Source organism: Saccopteryx bilineata, chromosome 1, assembly GCF_036850765.1.
Source record: "Saccopteryx bilineata isolate mSacBil1 chromosome 1, mSacBil1_pri_phased_curated, whole genome shotgun sequence".
In the NCBI taxonomy this organism is placed as follows: domain Eukaryota; kingdom Metazoa; phylum Chordata; class Mammalia; order Chiroptera; family Emballonuridae; genus Saccopteryx; species Saccopteryx bilineata.
In genome coordinates this window covers 270454913-270472866 of record NC_089490.1, presented here as the reverse complement: position 1 = coordinate 270472866, position 17954 = coordinate 270454913, and the positions used below count along the sequence as shown (strand labels likewise).

The following is a 17954-nucleotide window of genomic DNA, read 5'->3' as shown; positions in this document are numbered from 1 at the left end:
GCATGGCAGGGTAGAAGACTTGAGTTGTAATTCAGATTCTTCCAACTTTTAATTTATCTATGAAGTAAGAATACAATTCTTACCCATATCACCTGAGGAGGAACTAAAATAAAGTAACTGACTGAAAAGCTCTCTATGATCTGCAAACCACCCAAACATATTAACAGTAAAGAACACACAATTCAGAAGGTCACTGGAAAAATAACATGAGATCATATAGGAAAAAACTGCAATTGCTGTCTAGGACTATTTACTGAGGAAGGATTAATAAGTTATTAAGAACTACCTAATTATTAAGGAGTGAATGCAAAAACTGGAGTTTAATTACTAAGGCCTTCCTCTGCCCTCTGGTAATAGCAATTTAAAGTAAGAGCAGCCTATCAAACAATAGCACTTTTTTGAGGAAAACATCTGCCTTTTCCTCTAAGACCTAAAGGGACAAGTACAACGTGGGCTAACTGTCCCCTTCTCTTTCCTTCTGTGTAGTAGTCAGTCACCTGCCCCTTGTAGTTGGTTGGAATGCCACCCATGTTATAATGCACAGTGGGAAGGACAGGGATCGGCTCCTTGGTGACGTCCACACCCGCAAAGATCATGGCTGTCTCTGAAATGCCAGGCAGGCGGATGGCCAGCTGCTCTGGGGGCAGGTGGTGCAACTGCAGGTAGACGTGATCTTTCTCAGGGCCACAGCCTCTGGGGAAATAGCACAGCACAACATAAAGGAAAGAACAATGATTACAGAAAAGGTGAGACTATAAAATCATCGAAGCGTGCGAGGCTCCCCCTTTTTGATACTGGATAAACCCATTCATCCTGTCTTTTCTTAGTACCTACTATGTGCCAGGTGAACTCCAGACACTGGACACAGCCGTGAACATCATGGACAGGCATCCTGGCCTCACAGTTTCCTACACTTTCCTCGGTAAATGCATTTCAAAGTCCTTTTATGCCAAATACTACAAAGAATCATTTGACTTCTCAGTTTTTATGTAAAAATGTAAAACCGCCAAAGGCCGTATCAGCAGACATTTGAGGTATCATCACAGTAAGGCAGTGTCAGGCATTGAGGAGCCGAAAGCTGCCTTGTTGAAGAACAAATAGCCCACAAAACCTGAAGGTCCCCAAACATGGATTAAAACACAATACAACACCAAAGGCTCACATGCCATGTCCAGGTGGTGGTGTCATGCTTCACTTCTCCAACGCTGTCTCTATCTCATACTCACACACAAATTATGTTCCAAAGATTTGAGAAAGATTTACATCAAATTGGCTTAACTTCCCAAAACATAATTCTCTAAAGAGAACAGTCAGAAGTAGAAGAGGTAAAAGCCACCTACCTACAGAGGTAGGTGTGGGTGCTGCAACTCACACAGAAGCCACACTGGCCCATATGAAAATGCAGACAGGAACAGCCACCAAGAGAAAGGAGACTGTGTGTGCATGCATGCGTGTGCATGCATGCGTGTGCATGCAGACACCTTTGGAAATAATCACACAGACCTTCCTTCGCGGATTTCCAGAGTCATGGACCGGGACACGACGTCTCTGGAGGCCAGGTCCTTTGCGACCGGGGCATATCGCTCCATGAACCTCTCGCCTTGACTGTTGATGAGAATGCCTCCCTCTCCACGGCACCCTTCCGTGATGAGACAGCCAGCACCATATATACCTGCAAAGAATCCAATTAATTATGCACAACCGGACAATGCCAGGCTTAGGCGAGTGTTTTCTAAAAGACATGGGGGTGGGGGGCCAAAGGTTATACAAAGGACATTAAAGTCAAGAGTAAGACAAATTAAGGAATAGTAGTAGAAAGTTTCAATAACAAAAGGCACTAACAAAACTGCAGCGAGGGGGAAGGACAGCTGCCCTGGACAATAATGTAGCCCTGCTGAGCACTCTGATCTTAACTGCATTTCAACCTTTCAACACAACTAAGTATGTTAACTATCTCAGGTTTTGTTTTAATTCTTGATCATTCTTTTGCACCCTGAAACTGTGGTGACTAGTTTAGGTGGAAATAAAGCCAGCTTGGAAATTTTATATCTAAAGTAACCAAATACTAACAATGGTAATAATTATATAGTTATGACTCATATTGTACTTGCTATGTACAATTCTAAGTTTCCCAATGACTCCAGGTAATATTAACTCCATTTCCAGAAAAGGGTAACTAAAGCTCAGGGAGTTGCCCAGTGTCACACAGCTGGGAAGGGCAGAGCCCAAACTCATGGCTGGTAGCACACAAGGTCGGTGCCTTTCACCTCAACTTGGTCCCTCAGTGTAATGAAAATGAGAAATGCTAAGCCATGTTCTAGTTATTTACAACTAACAATTAAAAAACCACATTTTTTATTTTTCATCCCTGCCAGGGATCAGAAAAGACACACTAACAGAGCAAAAAGAAAACAGCTCTAGCACTTAGCATGGCGGCCACTGTGGCCAGGTGTGGCGTCTCCTCCGCTGACAGATCAGGACAAGATTCCTCTCCCAAGAGACAGATTCTCAGATTCATTTATGGATAACATCCTCCCAGCTCTCTCAAAGCTGCACCCCAGCTCAGCCCAGCCCCATCCAAATCCCACAGCTGTATTGTCTGACTAGCCGAGCAGAGCTCATCTCCCCCCCATGACTGGCCCTCTCACTCATTAGCATCTCATGGCGCCCTGCATGTCAAAGCTGACTCCTGATGTCACTGTTACTGTGACAGCCTGATGTTCTCCCTACAAACCGAAATCTCCCCATGCCACTTTTCCGGTCACATGTACTCCCCCTCACTTCCAGGATAGTCACTCAGTAAAGCTGATTGAAGTCCTACCAGGTGCCACGCACTGAGAACACAGCAGTGACACAGACCTACCCCCACCTCCCGGAGCTGACAGTCCAATGGGGAAGGGGACATTGAACAACCAATGCTTTACAACTAGGTAAGTACACCCGGGCAAGGCGTAGTTAAGACAGGACCTCTACTGCCTTGGGGGAAGCTAGGAAAGTCTCCTGAGGAAATGACAAGTGACGACCTGAGAGAACAGAAAGCAGGGAAGTTTGTAAAGAAATGCAGAGCATTCTATAGGTACTGAATGCTTAAGACACAAAAAGCCTCAGTTCTATGAAGGTAGCCCCATCCCACCTGTGGGGTGGAACTGAACGAACTCCAAGTCCTGGCACGGAAGGCCAGCCCTGGTGATCATGGCTGTGCCATCTCCGGTGCTGGTGTGAGCAGATGTGCAGCTGAAGTAGGTGCGCCCGTAGCCTCTGGAAAACAGACAAGCCAGAGTGGTGACTTCACACAGCGCCCCATGGAACCTCCTTTGTAATGGCAACCACCACAGGTGCCCTCTGGGCAACTACCCTGGACAACTAGGAGGGCAGGCTGGGACAGAAGGCACTCTCCTTTGTACTTAAGTCTTTTTGTGCTGTGTGAGTGATTTCTCTTAGAAGTATATATATCACTTTCATAATGAAATTTTAAATATGTATGGATTCACATTTTTAAAGGGTTAAAATAATAGACTGATGGTATCAACTGGCATTTACTTATTTCCATCATGTGACCAAACAGCACTTATCTACCTGAGAAATCAGTATAAAACAGTATCCATTAAAGCAAAAGAGAAGGTAATCCAGAAAGCATCATGTGACTCTCTAGGCCTCTCAGGTCCTCCCCATTGTGAACTGATGATAAGAGATTCTTTTTGCCCACTTCAGAGGCAGGTGCTATTGTTGCCCCTTGAGAGAGGAAGAACTGAGGCTGGGAACAGTGATTACCCTCACAGGCTAAGGGACAGCTTGTGTCTGAACCACATGTCCAAAATGCCTCTACTTTTACTAGAATAAAGAACCTCTGAAACTCAACTTCCCTCTAGAAAAGTTAAATTCAATAAAAATTAGATTCCTACCCAGTAGCTACAACAGTGTTCTTTGCTCTTATGCGATGGATTGACCCGTCTTCTATGCACAGCGCGATAACACCACGACACTCCCCGTTTTCCATCAGGAGATCCAAGGCAAAATACTCTACAAAATAGCTGGTATCATATCGCAAAGACTAAAAAAAGAAAAAAAGGATTCACATTTTCAATTGCATTAGGTTATTAAATCAGCATTTAAGGCAATGCTGTTCGTGTGAACAGGTCAAACACCTTGATGTGGTATGTAACAAATGGATCAGGTAAACCCTGGGAGAGTACCAGGCTAGAAACGAGTCACAGACACCAACTCACACCAACACAGTGCTGATGTTACCGTGAAGCCACACAGAAGCGACTCTACTCTTGGCTGTATAAACAACAGGAAAAGGTGCACACATGTCAGTACACGCCAAGAGACTGTGCCAGGAAGACACTGGTAATGAGCTAACCCATTTCTTTATTCCTACACACCCTAAGAGGCATTCCAAGCTCTCTGGTGCTACATGCGGATTGATGCCAGAGCTTGGGCTCACAGACCACAGGGTTTGGAATTAGGCTGAGCTGTACTATATGGGAGGTGCTGGCCATACGCAGTCACCGAATCTAATTACAACAAAACATTCAGCTCCTCAGCACACCAGCCACATCTGTGATGGTCACATGTGGTGAGAAGCTACTGGACTGGACTGCCCAGATAAGCAAACTTTTAGGGCAGCAGAAGGTTCAATACTGGACGAAGATGGCCCAAGCCCTGGATCTGATGGTCCCCTCACCTAATGGAAGGGTCTTTCATGAAACTGGCAGCTTCCCATGTGACACAATTACATGGGATGTGCAGGTGCTGTCACATATCTGTCAACAGAGAAGCCACTGGTATCTTAACACTTGCAAATCAATGACTTGTCCCATTTGTAAACAAGAGTCCAGAATACTGATTACTCTGAATCATTAGTATTCAGAATTATTATTGATTATCTGGCCACGCCAAAGTTGGCTCCGATTATCTAGTGACTACTACCCTGCAAGCCTTAGTCCAGGATTAACAGTTAAGTATTAAAACAAATCCATCAGCTCATGAACTCAGAGCTGGTGAAAGGGCCTTAAAATACATGCTCTGCTCTCACACCTTCAGCGTGACAGATAACCTGGGTGCAATGATTACCAGTTTAGTTTTCTAAAATAAACACTTTCCAACTAACCATTATTACACATGGCCCTATCAAGTTATTCTGCTGCTTTTTAAAACATTCCCTAGGCTTACATTCTGACACTCTGACGCATCCCCAGGGTGGCCTGTTCATCACCACATGCGTGGCCAGAATGGACCATGTCCCATCACCCTGGGTACCCAGGGTAGGCTCACCCTTCCATACAACGTGTGCAGCAGAGAGTGGCCAGTGCGGTCAGCCACACAACAGCACCGATGGGCCTGCCCGCCTTTCCCAAACTTGAGGCTCTGTCCACCAAAGGCCCGCTGGTAGATCTTCCCATCTTCGGTTCTACTAAATGGCATGCCGTAATTCTCCAGCTGTGAAACAAAAACAAATACCTAGTACTTTAAAGGAATCAACACACTCATGGCTAATTCATTCTGAGCAACTTCAACGTAAATCTGCAAACTAACATATTCTATGATATTGTTGACATTTCAGAAAAGAGAAAATTTTCCTTATTACATGAATTGAATGGTTAGTAACAGAAAAGATTTCCATTGTTACACTGGCTTGTCACCACCCCTTTCCGCTGATTATGCCTGAGCATTAGAAACAGACAGTGGGGGTGTTACCTCAACCACAGAGGCGGGGGCCTGCTCTGTCATGTAGTGGATGGCGTCCTGGTCTCCGAGCCAGTCAGAGCCCTTCACAGTGTCATAGAAGTGCCACCTCCAGTTGTCCTCCTCCATGTTCCCCAGAGCAGCATTGATTCCTCCCTGGAAACACAGAGCAATCTTAGGAGCTACAAATGGGAGCCCTATGGCATCTTCCAGGCTCATCTCTCTAGGGCCCCTCACCAGGAAATGGATTTGGAGGAAGCTACAACTTGCAAAGTAACTATCTGAGAGGAATCTAAGGACTGGTTCCAGGACCTTCCTTACTAGAGGGAGGCAGTACTGTAAGACAGATTCCAAATCATGCTCTTTCCCTTACCAAGCTAATGATGTAGGCCAAGTTATTGCATCCCTCACCCGCTAAACTCCTTGAAGAGTTGACTGGAGAACTAAGTGAGAGGTTATGTCTGCAATGCTTCTTCCCAAACCTGGTACCTAAAAAGTACTCAACAAATCTGGATAATTTTATGACAAAATGTTCCTAGTGGTATTTACAGGCATGTGTTAAAGATGAGAAGTTACTTACTACCAAGTAATAAACTCCAAACTCAGAGTCATACTCCCCACACCTCCACTTCCTTTTGCTTTGCATGGTCACCTCACCCCCACTTATCCCGCTGCCCCCGCCCCTCAGAGGCACCGAAAATGCAGCACAGGCCAAATGTAAGGGTCTCCCTTTTCCTCCTCAACTTAAAATTGGACTCCTCCTCTTCATATAATTCTTTCTTTTTTTTTCTCAGTAAAGGCACATTTTCTAACTTACCCCTCTTTTTTCTGATTGTTAATCAGTCACACCCATACTGGAATTACTTCCCCATTTAGTGCTGCTATGCCTCAGTTTGCCAAGTTCTATGTTAAGACAAAATGAGTCATTGGCAAAGAGCAAGGAACCTTTCTATATACTTCCTCTCTCCCTTCTCAACCCCTCCAACTGTAAACCCAAACACAACCTTGAGAACATATGTTACATATTAGAATAGTAGCAGAATACAGAAAGGCAGTTTAAAATAACACAAAAATACTTGGCCCAGTGCATGCATAAATGCTATTTATTTTATTGCTACTATTAATGAGAATCAGGGCCACAGATGCCTGGTCTTCTGGACAGTCCTAGAAGCACTCTTCAGACTCTCCCAAGCCCCTACCTCTCTCATCCTTCCAATTAAACCTGTTTTCTCAAGAACCAACATTCAAGTTAAACTAGTCTTTCCTTGCCTGACCAGGCGGTGGCACAGTGGATAGAGCGTCAGACTGGGATGCGAAAGACCCAGGTTCGAGACCCCGAGGTAGCCAGCTTGAGCGTGGGCTCATCTGCTTTGAGCAAAAATTCACCAGCTTGGACCCAAGGTCGCTGGCTCCAGCAAGGGGTTACTCGGTCTGCTGAAGGCCTGCGGTCAAGGCACATATGAGAAAGCAATCAGTGAACAACTAAGGTGTCGCAATGCGCAACGAAAAAACTAATGATTGATGCTTCTCATCTCTCCGTTCCTGTCTGTCTGTCCCTGTCTATCCCTCACTCTGACTCTCTCTCTGTCTCTGTAAAAAATAAATAAATAAATAAATAAATAAATAAATAAAAATAATTAATTAAAAAAAAAATAAATAAAAAAACTAGTCTTTCCTTATTCTTTTTTAATATTGTACTACATGAACATTGTTTTATTCTGCAACATTACTTAGAATTATCCGTATTTTTCCTTTCAGATAATGAATTCACCAAAGGTATACATTATTTATTCTTTAGCTGACAAAAGCATAGCTTAGAGCAAAGTACATGTACAGCTAAGTGCCTGAAGAACACTGTTGGACACCGAATACAGGCTATTCCAGATTACTACACACTCCTGTCTCTATAAAGAAATGAGTCAATATGATTTTGGAATACTACCTGCATGCAAGCTGGGTAGACCTACAGTGTGCCTACAATAAAAGAACAAAATTATGAAATCACTGAGTAATTTTTCACCTTACTTTTGTCTTCTTCCCTAAATTCAGAGCCACTATGTTTCTGTCCTGCACATTTATGCCATCATCAAAGCTCATTACCACCACACTTAATGAGGATGCAGAAATAACCACGAGATTTCAGAGAAGACAGAAAACAGGCCCACAGACAAGCTCATTTCAGATTGGCAAGTGTGGTAAAAGAAATTAAAGCAAGAAGAGGGGAGGGGGCTACATGGAGTGGTCAAAGAAAACACAAGTGTGACTAGAGCAGAAACAAGAGAGACAACAAGGCTCTAAGCAATGAGCGTGGGGGCAGCGTGCGCAGATTCCCTAAGGGACTGAGCCGAGTGAGTGTGAGAGCACGGTGGGAAGGCAGCCTGCTCAGGGAAAGGCTGGACTACCCATTGCCATGTAGGTGCCAGAAAGCACCGAGAGAGACCCTTCTCTTACCTGGGCTGCCACAGTGTGGGATCTGGTGGGAAAGAGCTTTGTAACACAGGCCGTGTTAAACCCTGCCTCAGAAAGGCCAAACGCAGCTCGCAAGCCTGCTCCTCCAGCGCCCACCACCACTGCGTCAAATTCATGATCCACTACTGGGTACTGCGTAGAAATCTGGAAAAGAAAGATTCACCTGTCAATCACATAGTCAGCTATGCCAGACACTGAGGCTATAGCTACAGTGGAAGAGTTTAAAGGGAATAAAAGAAGAAACACTAAAGAGCAAGTGCCCAGAGGGCCTCCACCCTGAGAGAGGCTGAATACCAACAGCTCGTAGTCCTGAGATGTGGCGGACACAGCCTCAGTGAAAGGGGCCAGCTCTACCAATGCAGGGTAGAGCCACCTATCCCACCATTCGCTGGAATGCCGAAGACTTAAAGGTATACCTCCGAGGGAACTACAGTTGCAAAGGAAAGCAACAACACAATCAAAATACCAATTTTAAAGTTGACTTTTCTTTTTAATTATAATTTTTACTTATCTTCTTTTTTTGTTTGCACTCATATACATAGGCTTAAATAAATGAGCTTTTAATGTAATGTAGACCACGATTGTCAACCTATAATTTACAAATTTCTCATGAAAAGGTTAAAATGAGATATTTTCATTTAGTATTCAGTAACTATTGTGAGGTTATGAGAAAAGAACCTGTAAGTGAATTTCAGTTTCTTCAACAGAGAGCAGACGAGCCCACTAAACAAAAAAAAGAGCCTACGTGGCCCTCTGTGGAACAGGATGTCATCATCCACCACAGTTAACACTGTTCATTTGTCATTGTATTTTACTACTTTGTTGCTGTACTTGGTTTAAATTTTAATCTGGTTTACAAGTATTTGTACTACATTAAGTATTACTATCCTAAAAAAATAATCTGGGTATAATTGGAATGAGAATTTTTTCCTTTAAATAAGACCTGTGTATTACTTAAATATACTAAACTGTACTGATCATTACCCCAGAGCCAAGAAAACCATTCAAAATGGAACAAAAGCCATGAACTTACTGAATCTGAAACTTTAGCAGACGACCTCTTATTCCCATCAACAGTGAAGTGAAAACTGCGCGGTCCTGGCTGCAGTGCGGCCGGCAGCTGCTGAGAGACGGAGAGCACTAAGTGTACTGAAAGAACAGGGGACTTGTAATCAAAATTTCCTCTTTTGAGTTGTTAACCTTTTTATGTACTCAGGCATGCTGTACTGAACCCTAAAGACTAGTGCAGGGGCTAAGGACCCAGGCAAGCCCAAAGGGGACTTGGCATTCTAGGAAAAGCCTTCCTAGAAACTGATTTCCAAACAGGATACTGACCAACTCAGATAGGAAATAGAAAACTTTCACATTAACTTATTAATTTATGTTACTCAAATGGACAATGTGGAAGGCATCTACATCGTGTAACTGGTAGTTTTGCAAACAAAGAAGCACTTTTATTGAATCTGTCATAACCCTCTTCATATTGCAGTTTAAGCTGTCTGTGAGATTTTGCGGTTCATTGGAAAAAGCACAGGACCTTGTATCAGGAGACTAATGCTCTGGAACCGGCTCTACTGCTTGCTGTGACACTTAGGTACCAGTGCTGTTATCCCTTCACTGTACACATGAGGATCCCGGACCCAAAGAAGCTAAATGTCCTGTTTCAGAACCACTCTTTACATCTGCACTAGGCTTCAGACACACCCTCTCTCATGTATCTACACCACAGTGCCATTCCCTGGACACTCGTCCCTGGCCTTCCCCTAGAGGTCCTCTATAATTCTCCAAGTCTCAGCTTAAAGGTCTCTACTATAAACATTTACCCAAACAAACTGGTATTACTGAAGTCACAGCCCAGCATGAGAGGTAACATCCTTTATATATGATACTAAGAATGGTCAGCAACTTAGGGGATATGTTTTTCCATTCTACTGACTGCATATTAGTGGATAAAACAATGAGTCTTAGAAATGTCACAGCCCTGGCCAGTTAGCTCAGTTGGTTAAGAGCGTCATCCTGGAACACCAAGATTGCAGGTTCGATCCCTGTTCAGGGCCATGTGGGAAGTGACCAATAAATATACAACTAAGAAGAACAACAAATGAATGCTTCTCTCTCTTCCTCTCTGTCTCTCTAAAATCAATCAATTAAAAAGAAAGAAGTATCGCCTGACCAGGCGGTGGCACAGTGGATAAAGCGTCGGACTGGGATGCTGAAGGACCCAGGTTTGAGACCCCGAGGTCGCCAGCTTGAGCGCAGGCTCACCTGGTTTGAGCAAAAGCCCACCAGCTTGAACCCAAGGTCACTGGCTCCAGCAAGGGGTTACTTGGTCTGCTGAAGGCCCGTGGTCAAGGCACATATGAGAAAGCAATCAATGAACAACTAAGGTGTCGCAACGAAAAACTAATGATTGATGCTTCTCATCTCTCTTTGTTCCTGTCTGTCTGTCCCTGTCTATCCCTCTCTCTGACTCTCTGTCTCTGTAAAAAATAAATAAAATTAAAAAAAAAAAAAGAAAGAAGTATCACAAAAAACAGTGTTAGGAAATAAGTACATTCAACAATCACAAAAGGGTATATAAAAGATACCTTCAAGTACTCTGCAATTTGGAAGAGATGTTATTTTTCTGTGGGTTAAAAAAAATTATTCTGTAGGACAAACAAGTGGGAATTAAAGGGAAGGGAATTTTGCAAAATACAAAATGAACTTGAACTGAGCTGTTGTAAACTAAATGGACTTCCCTATAAGATGAAAGGATTCAGGCCTGGGTTAGAGGTTTGTTTTTTTGTATTTTTCTGAAGTGAGAAGTGGGGAGGGGGGGAGCAGAGAGACAGACTCCCGCATGTGCCCAACCGGGATTCACCTGGCATGCCCACCAGGGAGCGATGCTCGGCCCATCAGGGGCATTGCTCTGCTGCAACTGGATCCATTCTAGCGCCTGAGGCAGAGGCCATGGAGCCATCCTCAGCGCCCAGGCCAACCTTGCTCCAATGGAGCCTTGGCTGCAGGAGGGGAAGAGAGAGATAGAGAGAAAAGAGAGGGGGAGGGGTGGAGAAGCAGATGGGTGCTTCTCCTGTGTGCCCTGGCTGGGAACTGAACCTGGGACTTCCACATGCCAGGCCAATGCTCTACCACTGAGTCAACCAGCCAGGGCCAGTTAGAGGATTTGACCACTGGTGAAGAAAGGTCAGAAGTGATTCCTACTTTTAAAGCTCCTTCTAACTCTGAGTCTGAATGATGACTGGCATAAATATTTTATTTTATTTTAATAGCTCCAATTACAAAGTAGTTTCTTGGATTTTTAAGTAAAGCTGAACTGATAAGAGCAATATTCTTTAACTCCCCAATTTATTTATTTTTTTATAAATTTTTATTAATTTTAATGGGGTGACATCAATAAATCAGGGTACATATATTCAAAGAAAACATGTCCAGGCTATCCCGTCATTCAACCTAACTCCCCAATTTATTTATTTATTTATTTTAAAATTTTTCTTTATTTATTAATTTTTAGAGAGAGGGGGGAGAGAGATAGAGAGAAGGAAAGAGGGGGGAGAAACAGGAAGCATCAACTCATGGTAGTTGCTCCCTGTATGTGCCTTGACCAGGCAAGCTCAGGGATTTGAACCGGTGACCTCAGTGTTCCAGGTGGACGCTGTATCCACTGCGCCACCACAGGTCAGGCGCCAATTTATTATTAAGTACATTTGTTTTTGTTGATATAAGCCAATTTAGTTTATTTCTTTGAAAAAATGAATTAAAAAGAACAAATATTCCTCTCCAATTTAATTTTTTGTGTGTGAAAGAGACAGAATCAGAGAGAGGGACATTTAGGAACAGGAAGAGAGAGAGATGAGAAACAACAATTCTTTGTTGAAGCACCTTAGTTGTTCACTGACTATTTTCTCATATGTGCTTTGACGGAGAGCGGGGCGGGGGAGGGGGGTTGTTGTTTATAGCAGAGCGATTGACCCCTTGCTCAAGCCAGCGACTTTGGGCTTCAAGCCAGCTACCTTTGGGCTCAAGCCAGTGACCATGGGGTCATGTCTATGATCCCACGCTCAGGCCAGCAACCCTGCTGTGCTCAAGCTGGTAAGCCTGCGCTCAAGCAGGATGAGCCTGCACTCAAGCTGGCGATCTCGGGGTTTCAAACCTGGGTCCTCCACATCCCAGTCCAACGCTCTATCCACTGCGCCACCGCCTGGTCAGGCCAATTTAATTTTTTGAATGGTAAAATCATATTTTAACAAAGAATTGTCATTGAAAAAATTTTAATACAAATGTTCTTGAATATTTTATGAAGTACAATATAAATATGGGGGTAATAGTACCAATAAAAGCAGTACATTTTGTAATCAAATTAAAATAGAACAGTGAGATTTCCCAAGTATTTATTTCTTGTCTGGATGTTCATGTTGAATAAACACACACATACACACACCACAGAAGGGGCAGCTACTATAAATAAAATCTTTAATAAATGATCACACTGTCTCCCTGGGGAAAACAGTAACACTAATTTTTGTATCTAAATCTGATGGGGGGGTGATTATAGAGTTTGGAGAATCCAATTGTAGCCCAATTTCTGTCTTTAGATAAACTAATTTTGTGTCACTTACTAATATAATGTTTTTGAAGAGAAACCATCAAACATTTTCTAACAGGGTAACATAAAGAATGGGGAAATCTACCTAAGGTACTACTAAAAGGAACACTCAGACCTTTTAATAGCATAAAAGTACAGGTGACTGAATTAGGAGGTATAAAGAACAAAGTAAGGAGAAAGGTAGAGATACTGCTATCAATATAGCAAAGTGGGGAGTCCTCATCCAATACACCTATGATTGTGAACAAGAAACTATTTGTAAATACAATCTATACAATTACAAAAGTAGCCAAGAGAGAATCTAAAAGTGGTTGCATAACTATACTTGGAAGACTGAAGATGTGAGAAGTAAATGTTTTAAGTGAACTAAATCCTTACTTACCAGCAAAAGTCCATTACTAAAATGGATTAAAATACACCTGCATATTAGCTAGAGAAACGGAGGTCAATATCAGAAACAATTCAGAATTGGTTCCATTGGGGAAAAGGGGATCTTATATTTCATTTATAAGGCTTTCTACACATTGACTTTTTTATAACTATGTGTAATTATTTTCATTAAAAGTTTAAAGATTTTTAAAACAGGGTTGCTTGAAATACAACTGACAAGGTTCTAATATAGTTCACTAGGTTGCTAAGCACAGGCTGCAAGCTGTGGGTCCTGGCTCGGATGAGCACACACATACATTTCACACATTATATCATAGAATCCTCATTAACCCCACAGAGAAACTGAGTCTAATCAAAGTACCTGAGCTCTGGACTCAGGTCTGCCTGGCTAGCTCAAGATCCTGTATTTTTCCTACTATCCAAAGACCCCTGGGGGGGGGGAATCTCTGGAACTTCAAATTAAGATGAATATATAGGTTATTTTTCAAAATCAAGCCATAATTATTTGAGTGAACCAGGGAAAACATCAAACACAATACAAAACTCTATGCGATCCTTCAGCACTCTTATTATCCCAATAAGTAAAACAACGTAATTCTAGATACACCATTAAAACATATTCAAGCCTGACCAGGTGGTGGCGCAGTAGACAAGCGTCGGACTGGGACGCGGAGGACCCAGGTTCCAGACCCTAAGGTCGCCAACTTGAGCGTGGGCTCATCGGGTTTGAGCGGGGCTCACCAGCTTGAGCCCAAGGTCGCTGGCTGGAGCAAGGGGTCACTCAGTCTGCTGTAGCCCCCCAGTCAAGGCACATATGAGAGATCAATCAATGAACAACTAAGGAATTGCAACAAAGAATTGATGTTTCTCATCTTTCTCCCTTCCTGTCTGTCTGTCCCTATCTGTCCCACTCTCTCTCTCTGTCGGAAGAAAAAAAAAAATTCAGAACAAAACATCCAAAAAAAAAAAAAAAAGAAAAAGAAATTAGATATGACACGGCTCTTAAGGTCTGGGATGTTCTGTTATTTCTTCCTAAATGTTAAAATACAGCACATGCCTGACCTGTGGTGGCACAGTGGATAAAACGAACTGAAACGCTAAGGTCACGGGTTTGAAACCCTGGGCTTGCCAGATCAAGGCACATATAGGAGTTGATGCTTCCTGCTCCCCTCTTCTTCTCTCTCTCTCTCTCTTTCTTCTCTCTCTAAAATGAATAAAATCTTAAAAAAAATTTTTTTTAATGCAGCACAGTATTTTGCAGATGCAACAGTAAATAGGATGAGTCAACAAACTCCATGAACAATCAAGGAATAAATACAGCAACTTGGATAAATGCAGCAACCTTTATAAAGGAATCTACATGTAATTGACCAAACAGTGTAGATAAGCAATGGCTAAGCCTTCCTTTGGGTAGGCAGAGCTTTGGATAGAATCTCCTCTTCTTTACTTGCTGCAGTAAATAAAACTACCTTGTTATAGCCACATCTGCATGAACCTCGAGTTTCACAACAAATTCATATGAAGTGAGCAGTTAACCAACAATTATTTAAGGTCCTTGGTTTTACTTTTCCTTTCACTAAGCTACTTAGGAGCAGCTGCAAACTATCACTGCATTAGGGCAATTGGGAAGGAAATAAAAGCAAAATAGTTTTGATAATTTTTTGAAAGTAGCTTAAAATATTAAATGACTTGGAAACACCACAGAATTGTACAAAATGAGGTAAAACTGTATGGGTTTTATTCAAATTATCCTCATCATCTACTTTCTGTGGACATTTTTCAATTGGCATCATAAATTTCGTTTTCTGTTTTGTCAAATTGATGCTTTTGTTCTTGCCAATCTTAATTTCCAATAAATATATCGCCTGAATTATATTTAATTTTCACAGGAAATTTCCACAGGCAAAATTAATTTCCACAGGAAAACCTATCTTCATAAAGATAAAAAGTTTAGCCTGACCAAGTGGTGGCGCAGTGGATAGAGTGTTGGACTGGGACGCAGAGGACCCGGCTTGAGACCCTGACGTGGCCAGCTTGAGCACGGGCTCATCTGGTTTGAGCAAGGCTCACCAGCTTGGACCCAAGGTCGCTGGCTTGAGCAAGGGGTTACTCGGTCTGCTGTAGCCTCCAGTCAAGGCACATATGAGAAAGCAATCAATGAACAACTAAGGTGCCGCAACGAAAAATTGATGCTTCTCGTCTCTGTCCCTTCCTGTCTGTCTATCCCTCTCTGACTCTTTCTCTGTCCAAAAAAAAAAAAAAAAAGATAAAAAGATTTTAAAAACCCAAGACCATCTTTGTACAGCCTACCTTGTTCAATTTTACTATATCTCGCCATCATGTTTAGCACTACCGAAACACAGTAGTGAAGGTTCAAGGAGAAAATGTAGATAAAGCACTGTCAGCTAGTGCCTGATTGGACCGAGATTGCTTCTAATCAAGTGAATACCACAGGTATACACACTCTGACCTCTTGTGCTTAGAACCATACTCTCACTTTCAGCTATAAGCTCAGAGCCAGAATTCTAGTTCAGTCGGATAAAAGACAACTTTTGTTTTCATAAACTGACAAAAGGTAGTCAGTGGGTGAAGGGAGTTCCACAGGCTAGAGGGGGTCTTAGTCTGCACAGGAATGCTTGGGTATCATCCAAGTTGAGGACAGGCATATTAGGTGCTTTTCCAATTACCACCAGTTACCAATCTGTCATTTCATCTAACAAGTAGGAAGCACTTCCAAATTTGCTCATGTTTGGCTGACTAAAAATACTTCATTAGCTGCTGGACTTCACCTGGCCTCCCTACCTAATTATGTCTTAGGGTCCCAAATGGGGTGTGGGTGGGGGAACCCTCTGTTCAGGAAGCCCATTACAGCATTTAAAATGCTTTCCGGTGTTGGTGGGATGGGATGGCTGACTAAAACCTCTCATATTTAATGTAATTTTTAGTATATACATTTCAAGGAGAAAACTGCAGGTATAACTATAGGCATAAATCATGTCAGTACTGTTGAATGCCACCCTGACCAGATATTTCGGCTGGTTAGCATCCTCTGGAAGTGCAGAGGTTGCTGGTTCAATCCCCAGTCAGGACACATACAGGAACAGATGTCCCTGTCTATCTCTGTCTTCCTCTCTCTCTCAAATCAATTTTAAAAAAATACTGTTGAATGCCTTGGTTCCTACTGGAACTTTTATGGTCTAATTATATTACTAAGTAGGTGGCTGAACGAGTTCATTTGAAAGAAACAAATACCTAAATCTTCTAGATTTAGTGTGCTTAAAGAAAACCATAAAAGATCGATTATGAAAATATGCTTGTACAGAGTATCTGTGACAAACCCAGCACCGATGGCTCAGGAAAGCATGCTGAGGAACATCCTCCACCCACAGATAATGCAGGAAAACTAACGTCCCCACGTTCTCTCCCAAACGTGGTTTTGCAGTCAATGTGTTGAAATTCTTCGTCTGATTTTTTTAAAGAAACTTTACTTATTCATTTAAGAGAGAGAGAGAAAGAGAAAGAAGGGAAGGAGGAGCAGGAAGCATTAACTCTCGTCTGTGCCTTGACCAGGCAAGCCCAGGGTTTCAAACCCACGACCTCAGCTGTTTCAGGTTGACGTTTTATCCATTGCGCCACCATAGGTCAGGCATATTTTTAAAGTTTGTTTATTTGTTCAGATTTTATTTACTCACTTTAGAAAGAGGAGTAGGGAGCAGGAAGCATCAACTCCCCATCTGTGCCTTGACCAGGCAAGCTCAGGGTTTCCAACGGGCGATCTCAGCTTTACCCACTGCGCCACCACAGGTCCGTCTGATTTTTAAAAGTGTGCACAAAGGCCACCATACAAACCCAAAATAAAGGGTCTAAACTTAAGTTACCAGGCCTCGGTGAGGACACACAACTATGTTTTCTGGAAAGAGGGGCCGGTTTTGCAGAGTTGCAAGGCAAGCTGAGCTGCAGATGTTAGCGTTCCAACTCATCCCGCCATAGGCAGCAACGACAGAGCCGGGCTGGGGGACACACGCTCGAACCCCATCCTGCCACCGGCCACCCGGGGCCTCGGCCGTCCGATCGCCCCACCGCGGGGCTGCAGGGGTCAGACAGGACCCCGGTCCCGTGGACCGTAGGCAGAGTGCCCCACCCTGCGGCGCATGAGGTTACGGTCCTGCTTCCACCCCAGTTCTTCGGCCGTTTAGGGTACCCACAGGCCGCTACCTGCTGGCGTGACCTTGGGCAGACTCGCCTCCTCTTCATGTTCATGTGTCGGGAGCGGAGGCCGGGCGACCTTGGCCCACGGGGCATCCACAGCCCAAACGAACGGAGGTGCTGGGGAGGCTCGCGGGAGCGTGACCTTCACCGGGACGCGGCCCGGCCGGCTTTGGGGAAAATCCGGCGGCTGCCCGGACGGCGCCGACCTCTCGGACGACCCTGTAGGTCCTCCATGCTCTGACCCGCGGGCCGTCCGCACCCCACCCAGATCAGAGACCGGGTCGCCGAGACCCGGCGTCTGCTGTGCCCCGACTTGCGGGGATCATATGTCCCCTCCTCGGCCACCGCCTGCCCCGCCCCAGCCAGGCCCAGTCCAGCCCGGCCCGACCCGGCCTCAGCCCGGCCTGCAGTGCCGACTCACCGCCCTGGTTAGCGCCAGGCGTCTGGAGCGCAGCAGCCCCGACACAACCCGGACTCCCGACATGTCTAAATTCCTCAGAGTAGTCCCACCAGTCCCCGCGCCGGACCGCGCTTGCGCACCTCGCCGCGACCCGGGTCGCGGCTGGAAGAGAAATCGCGCCTGCGCACCTAG

At 44.0% G+C, this 17954-nt stretch overlaps 1 protein-coding gene across 2 annotated transcripts in view; it reads right to left on the bottom strand.

Annotated features, from left to right (window-relative positions):
• SDHA (succinate dehydrogenase complex flavoprotein subunit A) overlaps positions 1-17941 on the bottom strand; it is a 36634-nt gene extending 18693 nt beyond the window's left edge. The window contains exons 1-9 of one of the 2 annotated variants that reach the window (XM_066243036.1): positions 17784-17941; positions 9191-9277; positions 8140-8301; positions 5701-5844; positions 5278-5442; positions 3903-4051; positions 3134-3258; positions 1504-1672; positions 498-693 (exon numbers count right to left, since the gene is read on the bottom strand). In XM_066243036.1, the coding sequence (XP_066099133.1) occupies positions 498-693; positions 1504-1672; positions 3134-3258; positions 3903-4051; positions 5278-5442; positions 5701-5844; positions 8140-8301; positions 9191-9277; positions 17784-17846 (1260 nt within the window). In that variant the 5' untranslated portion in view covers positions 17847-17941. Of the gene's footprint in view, positions 1-497; positions 694-1503; positions 1673-3133; positions 3259-3902; positions 4052-5277; positions 5443-5700; positions 5845-8139; positions 8302-9190; positions 9281-17783 lie in introns of both variants that reach the window. The other variant, XM_066243027.1, reaches the window with a different exon arrangement.
• Positions 17942-17954: the final 13 nt, after the last annotated feature.